This window comes from Mchenga conophoros, linkage group LG1 (assembly GCF_057382185.1).
Source record: "Mchenga conophoros isolate Kocher_MC1m ecotype Shallow Benthic linkage group LG1, M_conophoros_male_GT1.1, whole genome shotgun sequence".
NCBI lineage: Eukaryota > Metazoa > Chordata > Actinopteri > Cichliformes > Cichlidae > Mchenga > Mchenga conophoros.
In genome coordinates this window covers 21,210,393-21,232,239 of record NC_140526.1, presented here as the reverse complement: position 1 = coordinate 21,232,239, position 21,847 = coordinate 21,210,393, and the positions used below count along the sequence as shown (strand labels likewise).

Genomic DNA, 21,847 nt, shown 5'->3' with positions numbered 1-21,847 from the left:
TCCCATTCTAGTGCTCTATTGTGGATGTTTTGACATTCCTGCAGGAGCTGCTGGATAAGGGCCTTTCATTTTCTACAATTAAGGTTTATTTAGCAGCTATCTGCTTGTCATATTATTTTTTTTTTACAGGGTGGCACCAGGTGCACATCCCCTCGCCATATGTTTTTTTAAATGGGATTCGCGTGACTTGTCTTTGGTGCTGGAGCCCCTTTGTGGCTCCCCTTTTGAAACCATTGGGTTTGTGGATATATAATTTATCTCATATAAGACTGCATTGTTTCTCGCTTTGGCTTCGGCAAAGCGAATGGGTGACCTTCATGCTCTCCCTGTGCATCCCTTCCACACACAGTTCTCTGCTGTCGGCTGCAAGGTCATATTGCGTCTGAATGCTGCATATTTTCCCAAGATCATGCCTGCATCTTATAACTCAATGGAGCTTGAGTTGCTCCCCTTCTTTTGCAGCTGAAGAGCAGAGGAGGATGCATTGTCTTTGTCCAGTGCGTGCACTGGATTATAGAAGCTATCTCACTGGCGTACAGCACTAAGGGCCTTGCTTTGCCCCAGGGAGTGAGAGCTCATTCCACCAGGGGGATGGCAACCTCATGGGCTCTTTTTAAAGGTGTATTAGCTTTATTTTGATACCAAGATTGTTTACAGAGAGTTTGTAATTGCAGAGAAATACTCCATTCATTTTGGCCATGTCATTTTCGAGTAGGAAGCTCAGAAAGACCTTTGGGTAGGAATAGGTTATACAAACTGGATTTTATGATGTGTTCTGTCATCTGACTGAACTGTATACTTTGCCCCCCTCCAATTGCTTGAATAAATAATCAATTTGGTGATGAAGGCTAAACTGTGGCCATCATCTTTTAGATTGTTCATATTACAATAAAGGCAATATCTTGTGTACTTACGGTCTATACTAGTCTATAAAAATAACAGATCCATGGGGCCTATTTTTGTGGCCAGTAGAGTAAAAACTTAGAAGTGCACAGATCATTAAGGAGAGAGTTACTTTTAATGGATGTGGCTGGTAATTATCCATGATGAATGGGGCTACTCAGTTAGCTGCATTACTAGAAGTAAAAGTAGAGGCACTGGCAGTTCCTTGGCAACTTTATAGGTAAAGATCCAAATACACACCATTAGCTATAATTCATAAGCTAGCTGTAAAGTGTAATTTCTTATGTTAGTGCATGGCATATGGCATGGCAATGTCACATGAAATATCAGCTTTCTTTATCTCTCAGTAGTGTATTTGTTATGCATGTGGAAGAGTGTATACCTTGGGGAGACTCAAATCAAATCAAATTAAATCTGCTGGGCTGGGTTAACTAATCAACCTAAATCACATTTGATTGTATACATCCACAAAATCCAAATAGGCAATTTCTCGCATTGTCTTTCTCTTGCGTGTACACACACACACACACACACACACACACACACACACACAGAGATAAACACCTATCTTTAGCATAAATAATACTGAAAAATTAGTTTGACACTGCCGCCTTGCCTTTGTATTTTGTTGTTTTCATTAGACAAGGTTGACAATCTGTTGCACGTAATGAACCCACATGACACCACAACTGAGTAACCCGTGAATGCATGGCACAAATACGGGGTAATTAGGTCAACTAATTCTGGGAAATTAATGTAATGAGACTCATCTATTCCCTTGTCTGTATCCATCCACTATCTACTGTCAGTTAATGTGGGGGGGAAAAAAAGATAAAAATGAGTGTGATAATAGTGTGGCCTGTGTGTCACTGTGGATTAGGGTGGATCGTAGTGATGTGGCGTGGGAGGACCGTGGAAATGCAGCTGTTTGAGAACACCTAGGAATGGGCAAATAGAAGCATTGCCAGCATGCCAATTGGGTGTTATGTTTTCTGGCATTTCTGACTGAAAACTGTGCCGCAACGCTCTCTAGAAGACTATGCTACAGGTATCTTTTAATTAACCTTACTGCAGTTTATAAGAAAAATCATAAGAATCAAAAAAATAATAAATACTTCAGCTGTGTAGTGTAGGCAAGTGTCAGAGTTGCTGAAGCAACCTGGTCTATATGAACTGTTTGTGTTCCTGACTGCAGCCATCCATATCCCAGCACAAGTGATTAAAATGATTTGCTCAGGCACGGTTTAGCCCTGCGTTGGCATTTGCAGACACCGAACTGAATTTAGGATGAAGAGAGAGTTGGCAGCTTACTACTCCGTATGCGATGGTTTCACTGTACATCCTCATATCTGGGTAGATGTTGACCAGGTACCAGCGGAAAGTTTTACACTGCAGCCTCTTCCTCAGAGCCTTCCTCTCAGACACATCGCCAATATCAATCCCTGAGTCCTGCATTAAGGAAACAGCAACACACAGGACAACTCAGAGATGCTCACGCAGAGTACAGAATTGATTACCTGTAGATTGTAAAAAGATGACTCAAATAATGTGTCATTGAGGTGCATTGTGCAGCCGTTTGTTGTGCATTTGAACAGCCCCTATAAAGTTTTAATGTTTTTTCTGTTTTGACTTAAAATCCATCTTTACTAGTCAGCTGCCACCTCAAATTTCAATACCCAGAGCTTGCCTTATATTACTAGTGGTGAAAAATAACATTAGATTAAGTGTATATTTAAAAGTACAGCTTTCATTTCAGTTGTTTAAGTGAATTTCTTGGATTTAAGATTGAGTTGTTTTTTTTATGTGTCACCTCTAGTTTACTTACAGTTTTTTCTGATTGCTTAAGCACATTTTTTGTAACTATTTGCTAATTTTGCAAAACTCTTCACACAAATAAGAAAACCTGTCACCCAATAATCAAAACATTGTAGTTCTCTTGCAAAAGCAAACACAGCTAGATTAACTCCTCACACCTTCGTAAAAATGGTGTTTCCGTATCAAACAGTACACACAAGCCATCATCTACTAAGCACACAATGCGCCAACTGCACACTGATGGTATGAATACAAAACACTTCTGGCTTTTGCTTTCTCTGTGCACAAGGTAGGCCATGTCAGTTTGAGCTCATACTTCTGTCATAGATCCATAAGCATAGAGGGATCCAAACTTCAAGTACTGGTGTTTATTCAAACAGATCAAAACAAACACAAGTGTTTATTTCCAAGTATAGGATTATTTGCAATCGCCATAATGACTATATGGGTTACTTGGTCTGCAGTGAACATGCTTCCTCTGCCCCCAGCATCTGGTCATCTAGCAATTCTGTAAAGTAACAATTTCAGTATTTTTACATCAATGGTATTGGTGTGTTTCTCATTGGCATATGGCAGTGCTACAAATCTTTGTGCAAAGTGACTGTACTAACCGATTCTCATTTCAAGTCCTTATGATTCCTGCTACAGTGTAGCGGCTCGAGTTAGGCTGGACCCGTTGGCCAGCTTCCCTCAGGGTCATTCCACGGTTGATTACATGGTCCACTATTGTAGCTCTGATGTCATCAGCAATTCTATTTCTTACTCTTCCTACCCTTCCTCTCCCCCCTCCTCATCTTCCTCTCCCCCCTCCTCGTCTTCCTCTTGCTCCTCCTTGTCCTTGTCGTCTTCTTCATCCTACTTCTTCACCTCCACGTCCTCTTCCTCGGCCTCCTCTACTTCTCACTCTTTCTGCTCCCTCCATTGTACTCCGCACACACAGCTTACCTGTATTATAGTGCTTAGGCTGATTGCAAAGTGAACTAATTATCTAAAAAAGTTTTCACATGTGAAAGTGTGCCAGACAGTTGGCAAATTAGTGTTAATGATAGCCATACATGTGTATACTTTTGCTAGGAGTGTGTTGGAAATTTGGTAATTGAGTGTTGTGCAGTGAATTGTGCCTGCAGTTTTGCAAAGTGCGTGTTACAAAATTGCAAACTGAGTGCAAAGCAGTTTTTGTGCTTTTAGTTTTGCAAACTCAGTGAGTGGTTTTGCTATAAGTCTGAATAGTTTTAGAGATTGTGCTACAGGAATCACAGTTAGGGTTTAAGCATTCAGAAAAAACTGTAAGTCCAGGGTTTGGAAACTTCTTCCACCACTCACAGTTACCATCTGCTGCATGTTGTCCTATGCATTGCCTCTAGCACCACCAACGCCTCTCTCAATTAAGATGAAGAGGATGCAAATATTGCTGATGTGGCTCTCCGTGGTTCAAAAACATCCACAAAATTCAAATTCAAATCAAATCAAATTCAAATTCAAATTTTATTTGTCACGTACACAGTCATACACAGTACGATATGTAGTGAAATGCTTGGACAACTGCTCGTGACCTAAAGAAAACAAAAAAGGAAAAGGCTATGAATAAGATAGGAAATAAATATGAAAAATTAAAAAGGGTAAATTTAACTAGAAAGGAATAAAATATAAATTAAGGTTAAAAATGAAATAACTGTACAACACAAATTAGAATGAAGGGTAAATTTAACTGGGAAGAATAAGATAAAGATAAATATATAAATTAAAGTTGAAAATAAAATAACTGTACAACAAAATACACAATACACAATATAGAACTATATAAGAATGTATGAAGAAATCTAAATATAAATAAATATATACACAATAACAGCAACTGTACAAGTATTAACCGGAAATGAAGAATATAGTGACCAGTGTTGTGCAAAACCAAAGTCCAGAAAGTCCAGTGTGTGTGTAAGAACTGTATGTGTGGGTCAGTACTGTGTGGTGGTGTGATTGAGAGACCGTATCGCCTGCGGGAAGAAGCTCCTCCTCAGTCTCTCTGTGTTGGTCTTCAGGGAGCGGAATCGCTTTCCTGACCTCAGCAGAGAGAACAGTCTGTTGTTGGGATGGCTGAGGTCCTTCACGATCTTCCTGGCCTTGGTCCAGCACCGCCTGCTGTAGATTGAGTGCAGGTCAGGGAGCTCGGAGCGGATGGTGCGCTCAGCTGATTGCACAACCCTCTGTAGAGCTCGTCTGTCCTGCATGGTGCTGTTCCCGAACCAGGTTAAGATGTTTCCCGCCAGGATGCTCTCTATGGTGCACGAGTAAAAGTTCCTGAGCACCTTGGAGGGCAGTTGGAAGTCTCTCAAGCGTCTGAGGTGGTAGAGACGCTGTCGGGCCTTTTTCACCACGGTGTTGATGTGACAGGACCATGACAGGTCCTGCGTGATGTGAACTCCGAGGTATTTGAAGCTGTCCACTCTCTCCACTGGGCACTCGTTGATGACGGGGGTCTGGTAGTTCCTCTCCTGCTTAGTGCTGAAGTCCACTATCAGCTCCTTTGTCTTACTGACGTTTAGAAGGAGGTTGTTCCTCTGGCACCAGTTCTCCAGATTCCTAATCTCCTTCAGGTAGGCCGTCTCGTTGTTATCAGAGATCAGGCCCACCACGACGGTGTCGTCAGCAAACTTGATGATGGTGGTGGAGCTGGTAGTGGCCACACAGTCATATGTGTACAAAGAGTACAGCAGGGGGCTCAGAACACACCCCTGGGGGGCTCCAGTGCTGAGAGTGGTGGAGGCTGAGACATGTCCGCCCATCCTTACTGCCTGTGGTCTGCCAGTTAGGAAGTTGGAGATCCACTGACACATAGATGAGCTGAGTCCCAGATGCTCCAGCTTGGTGGTGAGTGTGGAGGGAATTATGGTGTTAAATGCAGAGCTGTAGTCTATGAAGAGCATTTTAACATAATTCCCCCAAAAGTGAACTCAGATGGATGCAAACTTCGGATGAGCACTATGCTCATTTTGAGGCTCTCAGAGGTAAATTAACACTGATGATTTCACTGTGTGGTTAATTCATGGGGCTAAAGCTGGGACAAAATTTCATGCTTCTTGAGTACAGGCTCTGTTAAACGCCTCATTATTGACTGAATGAATTGCCTGCAGATGTTCATCTATTCATAACATGGATTTACATATTCAAACAGATTATTCAGGACAAGAAAAAAGATTCAGTGAACAAACATTTGACTTTGCCTTTGAGGGATGCTACATTTAACATAAGATGACACAGCGTGCATATTTATTTTGATTGACCAAATCCAAGATCAAATAAAAATCTTTTTTTTTTATGAAATCCTTGAAATTTGACACTAATACAACTGTGAAAACACGCTGAAAATATTACGTAAGTATATGTGAGTATAGCCTCAAATGCCTCAAATGAAAAGACTGAAAAGAGTAAATCAGCGGCATTTCTGCTCCAACATATTGAATAAATGACGTACAGCGCCTGTCTTTGCATTTAATTTTGTTCTTTCTGTATTATTCATTATTTCACTCCCAAGTCACACTATAATCCAGTTACTTTCTTTAATTAATCTTTTAAATTATTATTGTCAGCCTTTACAATGGATTTTCTAAATGCTAATGTCCTCATTTAAACCATTTTCTTGAATCATATTAAGCATTTATTTATTCAGTGGCACGTATTTAATTCAGGCCAGTCTGTAAGTCACAAGAAAATCATTTCATTTGAGCCTTCAGGAGGTGTCAGGGGCCTCGTTCAACTAAGCATCTGTGATGGGAGGAGAGCAGCTGATAACAGATGACACTCAACCCTCAACATTTAGATTAGGTAGCTGAAGACTGGACTCAGCCTGATCATCCTGAAATTTATGGTGCTTTTCTCTGATATGATCGCTTATTTGTGGGTTTGCACATCTGACTTTATAAATACTCCCTTTGGATTATGTCACAAAAGGAAAACAGTCAATCATGCTGTGAGAAATTATGAAGTTCTTGTTTTGATGTTATTTTTAGGGTTTTGGAAAGGAACCATCATTCTTTGAAGACTCTTTCTGAATAGTGAATGAATGCCACTAAAGAAGAGCTGTTTATTTTCCTTGTCTGCACACATCTAAAGTATCAGCAGTCCAATCGTGTAAAAAAAATCACAACAATTTCCAAGGGATTAACTTTTTTCATTGCACATTGCACTACTGACAAGGTGTAAGCTGACATTCCCCACCCTCAAATCCATGTGTGACTTGTGCTTGTTGTCATTAACATGGTCACTGACCTCCAGTGGAATATTCCAGGCCATGTAGACGTGGCTTTTAAACTCATCCATCCAAACTTCTGCAACTCTGAGGGCGTTTCGACGTACGTGCGATGTCAGGTCCTCAGTGTAGGGTTTATGAGCACGCTCTATGTGGGCGATGCGAGCACAAGGCAGGACTTCGATGCTGCCTCCACACTGCCACACCTGGATTTAAGTATTCCAAATACAAAGAAAAGAAAGTTCTGTTAGTTTTTTCACAATAACAACCCAAGCTATTGTTGTGCTGTTTAAAAGTTTATCTTGAAATATTCAATTAAGTCACAAAACAGACAGATACCCCAGAAGACTTTAAGAAAACACAGCTGCACCACAGGCTGCACAGATGTTGCTGTTACACACTCTAGGGCCTTGTACCTGATGCTCATGCTAGCAAGCAGGCCCTCTATGGAGCACTGAAAGTGTCTAAAGGATACTTTAGAAAGGGACGAGTTTCAATAAGCTGTACTGTGCTGCCAGAACTGGCAATATACAGGAAACTTTTTTTTCTGCAAAGACCTGTGACCCATTTTCTGTTGTTTTTTTACACTCACAGGCCACCTTATCTCATTAAAAATGCCAGTATAATCAGCCAATGACAACCCAGCAGCTTAATGTATTTAGGCATGTAGACATGGTCGACACAATCTGCTGAAGTTCAAAGTGGGCATCAGAATGGGGAAGAAAGTTAATTTGAGGAACTTTGAGCATGGCATCGTTGTTGGAGCCAGATACGCTGGACTGAGTATTTCAGAAACTGTTGATCCATTAAAATTTCTCACACACGACCATCTCTAGGGTTCATAGAGAAAATTACAGAAAGCAGCAGTTCTCTGAGTGCAGATGCCTTGCTGATGCCAGAGATTCGAGGAGAATGGCCACACTGCTTTAAGCTGGTAGGAAGCCAACAATAACTCTAACAAAAACTCATTAGGCAGAAAATCATGTCTGCTGCAGAAGACCACACCAGTTCACCAGGGGCGATCGTGGCTCAAGAGTTGGCAGTTCGTCTTGTAATCGGAAGGTTGCCGGTTTGAGCCCCGGCTCCGACAGTCTCGGTCGTTGTGTCCTCATATAATGAAGACCTCTGGGAGACTCAATGCCCTAGGGCAAGACACTTCACCCTTTGCCTACTGGTGGTGGTCAGAGGGCCCGGTGGCGCCAGTGTTGGGCAGCCTCGCCTCTGTCAGTGCGCCCCAGGGCAGCTGTGGCTACAATGTAGCTTACCATCACCAGTGTGTGAATGTGTGTGTGAATGGGTGGATGACTGAATGTTGTGTAAAGCGCTTTGGGGTCCTTAGGGACTAGTAAAGCACTATACAAAAACACAGGCCATACAGGCCATTTCATACAGACTAGATTAACGTTGTTTCGGGTGATGAATCTCAATTTCTGATGCGACATGATGATGGCAGAGTCAGAATTTGTTCTGAGCAACAAGAAATTATGGATCCATCCTGCTTTGTATCAGTAGTTATGACTGCTGGTGGTTTCACGGCGTGGTGGATGCTTTCTTGGTACACTTTGAGCCCCTCGGTACCAACTGAGCATTGTTCCACCCATCCAGCAACTGTTTGATGCTATCATGTCAAGAATCTCTGAGGAACATTTTGAGCACATTGCTGACTCTGTTTTACAAAGAAAAGGGAATTTCCTTCTTAGCTCTCTTCTGATGTTTACATCATACCTGAAAAGTCAGACTGTTACTCAAGTGCAAGAACAGTTTTGGAAACTTCACAGTCAGTGCAGCGGGCCATGATGACATCGAGACTGCATAAAGCACGTAGTGGCTAACAAGCACAGGGCCTTCATTATTCCTGCTGCCTACTGTATCCTTGACTGTGAAGAGGGAGTGCCCGTGGTGGAGAATGTGGATAGTCCTAGTGCCCAGGAGGAAAAGCTTGACTCTTTGACTCTAAAAGCTAGTGGCACTAAGTCCTCATATAATGAAGACCTCTGGGAGACTCAATGCCCTGTTGCAGGACTTTCTAAAAACTTTTCCCAACTGTAATAATCCCATCCAAGAAAATGGAGACCGTTAATGAACTCAGAATGCTGACTGAAGGGAAGTTTTGCTAAATACAATACATTTGTATAATGACAAACACTTCTTAATGGATTTCTGTTTTGGGAAAAACTTTTTAATCGACATGAAATGACACGTAAAATGGTTGGTTTGGTGACTGCGGTTATTATAAAACACACTTGATTTATATTAACATTTACAATTTCCCCATATTTTTCAACAACCCAATCAGAAATATGAACAATTTCAATTTTTATTTAATTAGTGCATTAGTACATCAAAAAGATTATGAATTTCAGAGTAAGAAAAAAGAAACTTTGAGTGGAATGAAATGAGACTTCAATCTTGGAAGGATATGAATTAGAAAATAAATTGGGCTGTACAGTTCTGCTGATTGCTATCTGAAGAATGTGAATGGCCTCTCAAATCATCCAAAGACTTCAACAAAGCAATGAAGATGTGTTCTTCTGCGTACATGCTCACATTTGTGTGGGTTTGTCACAGGAGATGTCATTAACAGAGCCTGTGGAGGATGCTAAGAAATCACTTAAATGTGTTGAACTCAGCATTATCTCAGAACACCCAATGCTTCAGTGTGAATAAGCTTTAAATGATCACACTGTGCTCTTATGTGAGGACCAAATAGCACAGCTGACATCCTTCCTGTTATTTTCATCATTTTCATCAACCCGAAGAAAACACAAAAAGCATTTGCTGCAAATAAGCATCATCCAGCACAGAGAACAAACATAAGCTGTGGCATACACTCTGGATACAATTGGGGTAAAATTGACACAATTTCTGCAGATGAGTTAAATCGTCAAGCAAATCTGGTCATGCATTTACTTGTCAGTGTTGTTCTTTATTTTCTCTTAAAAAAGAAATCAAATTCAAAACAAGGAATTCAAATTCATGGTTGGTAATGAGGTGACGATTATGTACATGATAATGAATTTAATGGTTCCTTGGTGAAAGCAGCTGGAAAGCAGCTGATCACACACCTATTTAAAAGTTCAGGCCACAAAACCCCCTGAGGATCACCTTAGTTTATTTATTGTGTATTTTAAGGTGCAGATCAGGTTTAGCAGATTTCCACAAGTAATACCAAGTCACTGGTTCATGTGGTTGTTAACGCCTGAAAAGAAACTGCTCAGTTGTAGTAGCTGTTGCTCAATTCTTCTGTGTCCCAGAAGAAAACTAAAACACCAGATTAAAGACTAATATTCTCATTCATGCAGTTTCCAAAAGCAGATCAGTGGCATAACTTTTTCTTTCAAAGTTTAAAATTCAGTCAAGTGCACATATGCAAACAGATTAGCACACTAATACAAAAACAAACAAACAAACAAACAAAAAAAGAAACTGACCAGAATTTTAAATCCTTTGTATTTTGCTGTTTTAATTTGTGTGTTTATTATGTCTTGAGCTGAGCAAATAGGTGGATTTTAGGTCCCTGAAAGCTCTAATGTGTCAGATATACTTAATAACAGCTAAAATAACCAAGTTATAGAATTAATAAACTAGCGTTAAATATTATATTGGATAGCAACGACTTACAAAAGTGATATATTTGTAGAGTTTATCTATCTACAACAACAAAAGGCAGTAAACGCACAGTTTGCATCTGTGACCAAGCAAATGCCAACGATGATAAAAATGCTGAAAATCATTAACAATCTTAGCAGGCCAGCATGTTAACGTTTCCAAATTAGGCTGTAACCCAAAGGTCAGCAGAGTCTGACTATACTAATATTTGTTTTTGGATATATTTGTTTACAAATAAACAACAAACTGAAGTGTTTACCATTATTGTTATGAATGTTTGAATGTCATGATATGGAGCTCAGTGATATCTGTGGAGATATCTTTAATACAATTAATTGAAATTCAACAAACAGTTGTTAGTTACTTTGGCCTGAGCTCAAATTGTGGACTGGTCGGCTGGTAAAAGTTAAGATATCACTGGATAACATATTACTTTGGTGGCAGTTTCAATATTGCACCAATTTTACAGCTTAAACAACTCTGCTAGGACTTTATATAAAACATAATCAGTTAGGGCTTCTATGCAGCAGCTTTCTCCATTGTTTAGTGTCAACTTTCTTTTCTGACAATGAAAAAAAAAAAAAATAATAATTTTTGCTTTTGTTAAAGCCGTGCAGTTAACCACTAATTTCCAGCAGCCTGTTTCTAAATTCATTTCAAGAAACAGGCCATTACTGTCAGGACAGAAGTCTGAGCCTACCATTATTATGGATGCCTATATTGTTATTCTTTTCAAAATACAAAGCCTTACACGGTTACCCTTCCCCTTGAATGATCAAACCCACCACCTAATTTGCATGTTCATTCATACACTCTGTTTTCCAGTGTGTCGCCAAAGCAAAAAGCACAGCTATGCAGCTACTGCAGCAAACACTTACACCACACTTTACTCCGAGGAGTTGGCACAATGTTGGATGAGAAACTGCTCTCAGTCTCCATGCTGTCAAACAGGAGTTTTATAAACCTAATTGCGACACTTAATTGGGCCTTGTCATTACGGGTGGCGGGACTGTTCACCCACACGGTGATACAAATAAATCACTGCTTCACCATTTACAGTCCATGAGCCTACTTTGTGTTATTAAGAGTCAGGTCCTCACTCTTCCAAGTCTCCCTGACTCCTGATGATAGAACGATCTCAGGCAGAGCTGCACAACCTCTGCCTTTTCTTGTAAGCTTAAAACCTCCTCAAGAAATAACTCATGTCACCCGCTCAAACCCCTTCCTTCCAGATCCTCTTGCAAATATACTCATGTTTAAATATCCTCTTCCTCACCATCTAAGTGCTCTTCCTCTTAATTTCTTTTTGTAGAACTTTTCAGCCAGAGAGCCTGTCTCACATTACAGCTGTGTTTGCTTAGATCTATTACCAGGGCACCATCAGTCTGAGCCTAAGCTAATTTTACTGCTGCCCTCATCATAATTTGCTTTGGATAAGAGCAAGAGCTAAATACCTTTAATGTAAATGTAATGTGAGTGGAAGTGCTTCATTCATTTTTCTGTGTAGTGGTGCCACTTACCAAACAGATTGTGCAGTGGTTTAAAGTGGATTTTGATGAGAGTAGCCACAAGGTTACTTTGCAAAAATCTTTGAGGATATGAAGCATACCGGCAAAAAGCTTTATGGTGCAGCCAAAGTCCTAATCAGATTACATATATGCAGGCTTATCTACTTAATCATTTCATGAACTTTTGTTAACTTCTGGTTTGTACATAGTTTGCAGCTTTAGAGTGTCAAATATTCACTTCCTGCAGGCTTAAAAGGCAACATGTAAAATGTTTGTGTTTTTCTTCTTCACTGAGAACAGCAGCTACTTGAAGTTGTGTTCGTAACAACTGATTTCAGCATTTTCACAGGCAAAAAGATGAAGATGCACATGAAACACCTCAAAGCACTTTTTTGGCATGAAGTATTTCTCTGCTTCCAAGTATACTCAGGATATCAGAATAGTTAGTCTTTGTTACTCCATGTTTAACTGAAAGATAAACACATTTTACGTTAATGTTATGCATAATTAAAAAATAAATAAATCTGAAATCTGCTCTTAAATCACACACACACTATAAATCAATCAATCTATGAATACCTTGTTTCTAGCTGGGAAGACTTGGAGTTCACAAGTTCATGTATCAGTCTTGCTATAGCTGCATCCTGGAGGTGTGCAAATGAAATAGGGTGCATTTTTGTATTAAATACCATGCCCTTTAATAAAAGCTGGCATGCATTTAAATGCCAATAGATGTAAAACTATGATATATATCTATCTGTGAATAGATTTTCAGCAGGATACCGCAGGGAAAGTTCTAGAGCTAATTTTAGCCATTTGCACTTAAAAGAAAACGGCAAGTGAATGGAAAATTGTGTGTACATTGGACTCTTGCTTATGCAAATGAGTGAATTGTCCTATACAAGGACACAGCTGATGTAATTCTGACACGAACACCTTGATGTGACAGCTTGCTTATGACTGAAATGATGCTTCTGAAGCACCATAAAGTCCTGTGATTTTATATATGCTACTTTAGGAATTCTATTTTTTTCACTGCTTTCATCTCCCTGCACAACCTCTCCTGTCCCTCCAGAAACCTTAACTGGCTTTTAAATAAACTCCCTAATATTTCCCACTGCATTCATTTCACATTTCCTCAGTATTTTGTGATAATAAAACCCTTCACATCAAAGCGCAGACTTACTTTAAAGGTAAAGCTTGACTTCCTCTTTTCTTGCCCAGAGCGCAGAGTTAAAGCAGTGCAGACAATTGGTGTAGAGTTTCCACTGAGCGTGTATCAGCTTGCACTCTTTGTTGTTTGAAAGGCAAAACACATTTCCCCGTCCTTACCGCAGAAATGCTGAACCATTTGCAGACAATCCTAAACACACCAGGCAAAGTATTTCTAATTGACCAAATCAGTCTTATTATGTGTTTGTGTATGGCACAATAAAAAAAGATTATGTTAATTTAAGCCAGGTTCAGACACTCACTTCATTATGTTAATGTGTTTCTCATGTTGGTTTTGAATTTGAATAAAAGTCACAGGCATAAAACTCAAAAACAATCATAATAATGGTTTGCTTAAATGTTAAATATTATGTAAAACTCATATCTGAAGCAAATTAGACTTTAATTTGGGCTTGACCCAAAATTTCAGTGGAGTTTAACTTGGATCACTCAGAAGAGAAGCATCTCCATCATTTTACCTTAGACTGAAGTTTCACTGCTCGTTGAATTAAAAAGTCAAAATCCACATTCAGCTGTAGTGATGCATATAAATGTTTCTCAGGAGTTTTAAACTCTGTACAGTCTAACAGGTGTTTAATTTATGTGAGAAAGGCAGAATGTAGCCAAAACAAGTACATCTTCAATGATTTCACTGCCTGTTCTCAGTCGTGAGAACTGCAAAACCTCACAAGGTGGTGTCGCATTAAGCTATCCTTACGTGGATATGCTAATGCCGTCAGAGTGTAGGCGATAAAACGAGCAACTAAATTCTATATTCTACCTAATAAATGGTGACACTGAAGAGAAAATTATTAGGGGATCTTCCAGCCTTGATTAGTGTAGTGAGAAGAGGGTGTGAAGGTCCCTCTTGCTCACTGTGGTCATTAATTAAAGCTCAGAGATAAACAGTCAGTCAAATACAACATAAGTTTTAAAACCCACTCATACAGCGTGTGGGGAGAACTCTTCACTTTCACATGATTTATTCTCAGTGCTATCAGTCCCTGTCGCACACTGCGTGCAAAATATTGTTAAACTATGAGAACTAGTGCTTCAGCAAGTGTTCTTTGAGATTTGCATATTTAGTACAGAATGGCTAATATACAAAATACACATGCACTCATGCCTGCATGAATCCCATGCCTGAATATTGTCAGTTAGCTAAAGCTGGAGAAATAGACTTTTTATTAAATTTTTAGTGTCTTATAGAGACCTAGAATCCTGCACTTCATAAGAGCACTGTTTGATATATTCTAGAAAACGTAGAACCTAAATATTTTAGTTTTTATTATGCCAAACAAGCAAATCTTACTTTCATTGTTATACTGTAATATTTCTAAAATGTTTTCTGACATTTTTAAGGACATCTGATCGACTTATTAAACATGTTATTGACTTGACAATGGCTAGAAAAATAATATTATCTACACTGCTCTATAGATGTTTTAAGCACAGTGGGAAATATAAAGAACTGTCCTGCAGCAGACGGTACGGGTCCTTCTGGGATTACACTAAGAGACCAAAGACATGGAGACAGTCTAAATCCACTGGAGAACTGTGGCAAGATCCCCAAGATGCTCAGAACAACTTATTGCCAAGCACATTGGAAAAACTTTGCACAAGTCTACCTAAGAGAAATAGTGATATTTTAAAGGTAAACCTACATTTTTTATTTTTTCATTTGCAGACTACAAACATGCCAACTTTAAATGTGCATCCATCATGTTTTCTACTCAGGATTTTTTTTCTTTTTTTGACCCTAACTCAGGTCTGAATGTTACTCTTGAAAAAACCCCCTCAAAAAGCTAATAAGGAATAAATGCATATAAATGCAACTTCTTAGGAGACAGGGATGAAGTAATTCATACAGGCAGCATGTGAAGATTCTTAGCCTTGAATTATTAATGAAAAATCCTGTTTTATGTTACAGAAGGGAGATTAACAGACGGATTGGTGCTGTGGCCACAGTGATGCGGATGCTGTCTGTTGTGGTGAAGAGATAGCTGAGTGTAAAAGTGAAGCTCTCGATTTACCGGTCGATCTACGCCCCTACCGTCACCTATGGTCACGAGCTGTAGGTAGTGATCGAAAGAATGAGATCGCTAATACAAGCTGCGAAAATGGGCCTCCTCCGAAGGGTGGCTGGCCTCTCCCTTAGAGATAGGGTGAGAAGTTTGGCCATTCGGGAGGGGCTCAGAGTAGAGCAGCTGCTCCTCCACATCGAAAGGAGTCAGTTGAGGTGGCTCGGGCATCTGACAAGGATGCCTCCTGGGTGAGATTTTCTAGGCATGTCCCAGAGGGAAGAGGCCCCGGGGCAGACCCGGGACACGCTGAAGAGATTATATCTCTCGGTTGGCCTTGGAACGCCTTGATTTTCCCACGGACAAGGTGGAGGAGGTGGCTGGGGAGAGGGAGGTCTGGGCTTCTCTGCTTGAGCTGCTGCCCCCACGACCCGGCCCCGGATAAGTGGCAGAAAATGGATGGATGGACGGATGTTTCCTTTACTTAAGAATGGCTTATTGAGAGCCACCACTGAGAACATTTCTGATGAGCAGTAGATCAACCAAAGGGTCAGATGTATTAGTCGGGTCTTGTCTGTTTTCTTGCTGGATTTTTTTCTAGTTCTTAGGTTCAGAACCTTCAGATACTATTCAACTGCTGCAGGTTTTATTTTTAGGAAACATGTTCTTTGGTCTTTAAGGACATACGCCACACAATTCTGAGATATACCAAGTTTTCAGTTTATAGCAGTCATGTTGCTGGTGCAAAAATACTATTTTATTCCTGTCAGACTGCTTTATTTGGCATTGGCAACCTAAAGAAATGGGAAAATATTAGGATATTTTGCAACAGGCTGATGGTAACAAGTGCCTAAGGATGCGATTAAAAATTATATAGGTAGACACTACACTGGTTCATCTGTTAAATCAAGTGTCTTCTTTAAATTCTTAATTAAATCATAGTCATTGTTTAGTGGCTTCATGACCAACCAAACAAACCAAAAATACGGAAAGAATCAAACACGAATACAGCATTACTCTAAAAAAGTAGAAGGACTGGGTGGAAAATGAGGGAAAACCAAGGCCAATGTCTAAAAAGAAAAATCCCTGAAAGACCTTCAGAAAGCTTGACGAACTATTGCTCAAGACCACTCTATAAAAATTACCTTAAAAGGTCCTTGGAAGCAAAACTGAGAGGAATAAGGGATGACTCAAGACTTTTTCACAGTACTTTAAATCTCTTTGTCTAAGTCCTCACAGAAGAAAACAGTGTTTTTCTTTAAAATGTTGCTGTAGACTTATTTTACCTCCAGAAACAACACTAGAAAGAATTTAATTCAACAGTCTGTATTATGAGTATCTCCTGGTGTGTTTGCACTGGGAAATTCCCACCACTCAGAGGTGCTTTTACAAAATAAAAGCCTGCAGTCTGAACCCTGATGAGCACAGTTCTTCTGTATAGAGTCGATACCGAATCCTTCTAGTCTTTTTTTCTTTAAATCCAAGTAGTTTTCTTCTCACTCAAAATTTTACACAGACATTTTGGTGCACTGGGTGAAAGTTTTAACATAATAATCAACCACATTTATCTTCACAGTGATATAGCTGTTGTAATGCCAAAAGCCAAGAACAAAGTGAAGCTCCTAGAGCAAACGTAGCTAAGAGTGGTTATACTTACATCTAATATTTTTCTTAGGAAAAAGGAAACCAGCAATGTTTTTTGGTAAGTGGAAAGATGGCTTATGAATGATGTGAAACACTAATAACAATTTCAGTATAAAAATTAAAACCCAGTGAGAGTAGTATGGTCTTATAATGTTACTCCTACTGAAATGACTTTGAATGGGCAGGCCAAAGTAGAGAAGCCGGTCTGAGTTATGTGAACAGACTGGTATTTGTTGGGAGTCATTGAAGTTAATTCTGTTAATATGGCTCCGCTTAAAACAGCGTTTCTGCATTTGTCTCAGTACACTATAAAACTATTTTACTGTTACAAGTGTCCAGCTGCTTACTGCAAACCACTGCCATTTATGGGATTTAACTCTGGCTCATATAGCATTACCGTATAACAAGGATCATCGTATCCATGAAACTGCAACATTTCTCATTTTTATACAAGACGGCTGCGATGCTGTTCCCATTACCCCTGTTAGAAAAAAGACTTGCTCATTGATTGTCCTGTTGGTCTGAGATTACGCAGCGGGGTTCAATAGATTTTCAGCAGAACAGGGGTCATGGAACTCAATCAGCGCTGTCTTACAATTACAGACTCGGTCATTATGTTACAATGTTTTGTTATTCGTTCATGTATGATTACAGAGAGCTAAATCTTTTTAAAATTTTATATGGTGGAGAACTTCAAAACAGCATTATGCAGTGTGAATACTGAACACAAAATTGAGCTGGTAATTTATTCACAGGTACTGCTAATGTGAATGTGGCTTTTGTTTCAGATTCACTCACCTGCAATTGATACCCAAAATATTGAGATTAAGACTAAAATAATGACACGTGGGAAACATTTTGTGAATGTGAATGTGTTTTACAAGACACAAAGCTTGTATATTCATACACATTATTAGATACACCCTGCTAGTTCTGGGTTAGACCTTCTTTTGCCTCCAGAACTGCCCTAATTCTTATTGCTGGAATCATTCCATATTGACATGATAGCATCACACATTTGCTGCAGATTTCAGTTGCATGTGTTATCTTCTGCAGCTGAAGCCCATGTCCTTCAGCGTTCAACATTTTGTTCATTCAGAGATGCTCTTCTGCATACCTTTGTTCTAACAAGTGCTTATTTGAATTACTGTTGCCACTCCCTGGATATTTTCCTTTTCTGACCATTCTCTGCAAACCGTAGCGCTGGGTCAGGATCAGTACTTTGTGAAATAGTCAAACCATCATCTGGTACCCACAACCACAGCACATCTTAAATCTTTCTCTCCTATTCAGCAGATAATCTTGAGCATATCTACAGGTGTGCCCAGTAGCCACATGGGCGGTTGCCCGTGGCGGCATCGTGGTGGGGGCGGCATCATGGCATGGGCAAAAAAAGTTGCTCGCACCCATGCTGCCCCGACATCATGACAGCGCATTTTGGGGATTGCAGGAGAGTTCTCCCAGGGCACCAAACATGCCAGGACCACCCGTGGGTGTGCCTAATAATGTGGCTGCACACATGGAAAAGATATATATAAATCTTATAAAGTTTGCATCTGTCTTGTGTGAAACGTGTATGAGAAGCAAACAAGAATGAAAACAGATATACACTGAACAAAAATATAAACGCAACACTTTTGTTTTTGCTCCCATTCCCCATGGGATGGACGTAGAGACCTAAAATTCATTCCAGATACACAATATAACCATCCCTCCCAAACAGTGGTCACAAATCAGTCCAAATGTGTGGTAGTGGGCACATCTGCTATATTGAGATAATCCATCCCACCTCACAGGTGTGCCACATCAGGATGCTGATCTGACATCATGAGTAGTGCACAGGTGTACCTCAGACTGCCCACAACAAAAGGCCACCCTGGAATGTGCAGTTTTTTGCGCTATTGGGGGTCTGGGGACCCAGAACCGGTCAGTATCTGGTGTGACCACCATTTGCCTCATGCAGTGCAACACATCGTCGCATGGAGTCTATCAGATTGTCAATTGTGGCCTTTGGAATGTTGGTCCACTCCACTTCAATGGCTGTGCGAGGTTGTTGGATATTCGTGGGAACTGGTACACGCTGTCGTATGCGCCGGTCAAGCACATCCCGAACATGCTCAATGGGTGACATGTCCGGTGAGTATGCTGGCCATGCAAGAACTGGGACATTCTCAGCTGCCATCTGCCCTGAACAATGTGAACCATGATTCATCCGTGAAGCGCACACCTCTCCAACGTGCCAGACGCCATCGAATGTGAGCATTTGCCCACACAAGTCTGTTACGGCGACGAGCTGGAGTCAGGTCAAGACCCCGATGAGGACAACGGGCATGCAGTTGAGCATCCCTGAGACGGTTTCTGACAGTTTGTGCAGAAATTGTTTGGTTGTGCAAACCAATTGTTCCAGCAGCTGTCTGGGTGGCTGGTCTCAGACGATCTTGGAGGTGAACCTGCTGGATGTGGAGGTCCTGGGCTGGTGTGGTTACACGAGGTCTGCGGTTGTGAGGCCGGTTGGATGTGCTGCCATATTCTCTGAAACGCCTGTGGAGACGGCTTATGGTTGAGAAATGAACATTCAATGCACGGGCGACAGATCTGGTTGACATTCCTGCTGTCAGCATGCCAATTGCACGCTCCCTCATTGCTTGTGGCATCTGTGGCATTTTGCTGTGAGACAAAACTGCACATTCCAGGGTGGCCTTTTGTTGTGGGCAGTCTGAGGTACACCTGTGCACTACTCATGATGTCAGATCAGCATCCTGATGTGGCACACCTGTGAGGTGGGATGGATTATTTCAATATAGCAGATGTGCCCACTACCACACATTTGGACTGATTTGTGACCACTGTTTGGGAGGGATGGTTATATTGTGTATCTGGAATGAATTTTAGGTCTCTACGTCCATCCCATGGGGAATGGGAGCAAAAACAAAAGTGTTGCGTTTATATTTTTGTTCAGTGTAAGATCCCTTGAAAAATTATATAAATGAAACTTGTATGTTTTGGATACTTACTAAAACAATATATGAAAGTAATGAGAAAGTGGCCACTTTCATGAGTAAATCATATAAGCCTTATATGATTCACCATATGAAGTAAGCCAAATCTTATGCAAGTCTTTTATTTCTTTTCCATATGGGTGATGAGAATATATTTAAATTTAAATATACATTGCGTGACATTGCTGTTTGATTTTGTATATGCTGAATCGAAATAACTAATTTGCTGTATTGGAATACTTAAACTTACTATATGTGTTGTCTATTACATGTGCAGCACATAAAGTATTTCTTCAACAGATACATAAAAAATCCTGATGCTTGGTAACTGATCAAACTGCAAGTTTGATTAAATGACAACTATCATTTTAAAAATTATCACAGAAAATAGTTCAGTTTGATAACTGGCCTTAATATTTTTTTGTTTGTTTGTTTGATTGATTCGAAGTCCTATTTATGTGTTTTACATTGTTTTGTTTTTTTAAAGCTCAAACAGATTACACTTTTTTTTAATAGCAAATTAAATTGCTTGGTGACTATTTGGCTGAAATCTACTGTGTAAATCATTATGATGACAGTAATGATGCTTTATTGCCACTTCCATAAATACTGTGCACAAAGGCTGCTGCATAATTGTTTTTCATAGCCCTCAATGATTCTCATTTCTCAACACAACCATCCTGGCACTGTTAGAGTGATGATGTCTGCTTTGGTATTCTTATGATGCATTGTCCTAGGCTGACTTCACTGGCGTGATACCCAGTATTCACAGGTGTTTGGGGAAATCATTTGTATTATAATTTTGTTTCATGGTCCTGTGGCAATTTGCTGTGCATTCCACCGTACAGTCTGACTTGAAGGATAACCTCAAAAAAATAAATGATATATATATATTTTTTAATGCATCCACCTTCAGTTTTCAAAAAACAAATCATCCCAGTGTTCCTTGAAGCTCAAACAGAGAACCAGCCCTGTTAGAAACAGGTCAGATTTGTGTTACGGATCTAACGATGCTTTGTGTTTTATTGTGGACATGACTCAGACTCCCTAAGACAATCCTTCAGCATTTTAATGCAATAGACAACATAGATAGATCACATTCAGAAGGACTTTTGATTCTAATTCACTGGATTCATCTCCAACACATACAGATACATTTCCTGAATTTCCAGAGACTGTCATTGGCCCTTCTATCCAGAGATGGGCAGTAACGCATTACAAGTTACTGCAATCCGATTACTTTTTTCAAGTAACGAGTAAAGTAAGGGATTACTATTGCAAAAAAGGTAATTAGATTACTGTTACTTTCCCGTAAGCATGTAGCGTTGCTGCGTTACTAAAACTGTGATTTTTTTGGGAGAGTGTCTCATGACAATGATGTAAGCGAGTGCGACATTCGTGGCAACAGCTGTGTGCAGATCAACAATGGCTAACATAGAGTGCGGGAGAGAGTATGACCGTGCAGTGTTTAAAGCGTTATTTTGAGTTTGATTCTGTAAAAAGTGACAAAAACATTAGCGTCCTCTGTTCACTGGGAAGAAAACTTCTTTTTACAGCAAAAAAACCCCCCTAAACTTCCGAGCAAGCACCGACAGTACACTGCCACGGGAATGTGAAACTCCCAGATCCTTCCACTGACCGCTACAACACACCCAGTGTTGCCAACTCTTCAGTAAGGAAAATCGCTAAATGACGTCATCGGCTAATTTGCATGATTGGTCATGCTAATATAATTGTAACCTATGTTGTTGGAGAGAGAAATAACATAGTGGAAGAGACATGAAGTGAGTAAAAACGTCTTAAATGCATTTAGAGTTAATTTAGAACTACAAATTAATAATAATAATAATAATAATAATGGATTGGATTTATATAGCGCTTTTCAAGGCA

The 21,847-nt window shown here is 40.0% G+C and overlaps 1 protein-coding gene across 2 annotated transcripts in view; it reads right to left on the bottom strand.

Annotated features, from left to right (window-relative positions):
- Positions 1-21,847, bottom strand: part of galnt18b (UDP-N-acetyl-alpha-D-galactosamine:polypeptide N-acetylgalactosaminyltransferase 18b) — a 101,178-nt gene that overhangs the window by 19,153 nt on the left and 60,178 nt on the right. For both annotated transcript variants that reach the window (XM_085269791.1, XM_085269792.1), the window contains 2 exons: positions 6,985-7,170; positions 2,215-2,352 (listed from right to left, as the gene is read on the bottom strand). In XM_085269791.1, the coding sequence (XP_085125917.1) occupies positions 2,215-2,352; positions 6,985-7,170 (324 nt within the window). The remainder of the gene's footprint in view (positions 1-2,214; positions 2,353-6,984; positions 7,171-21,847) is intronic.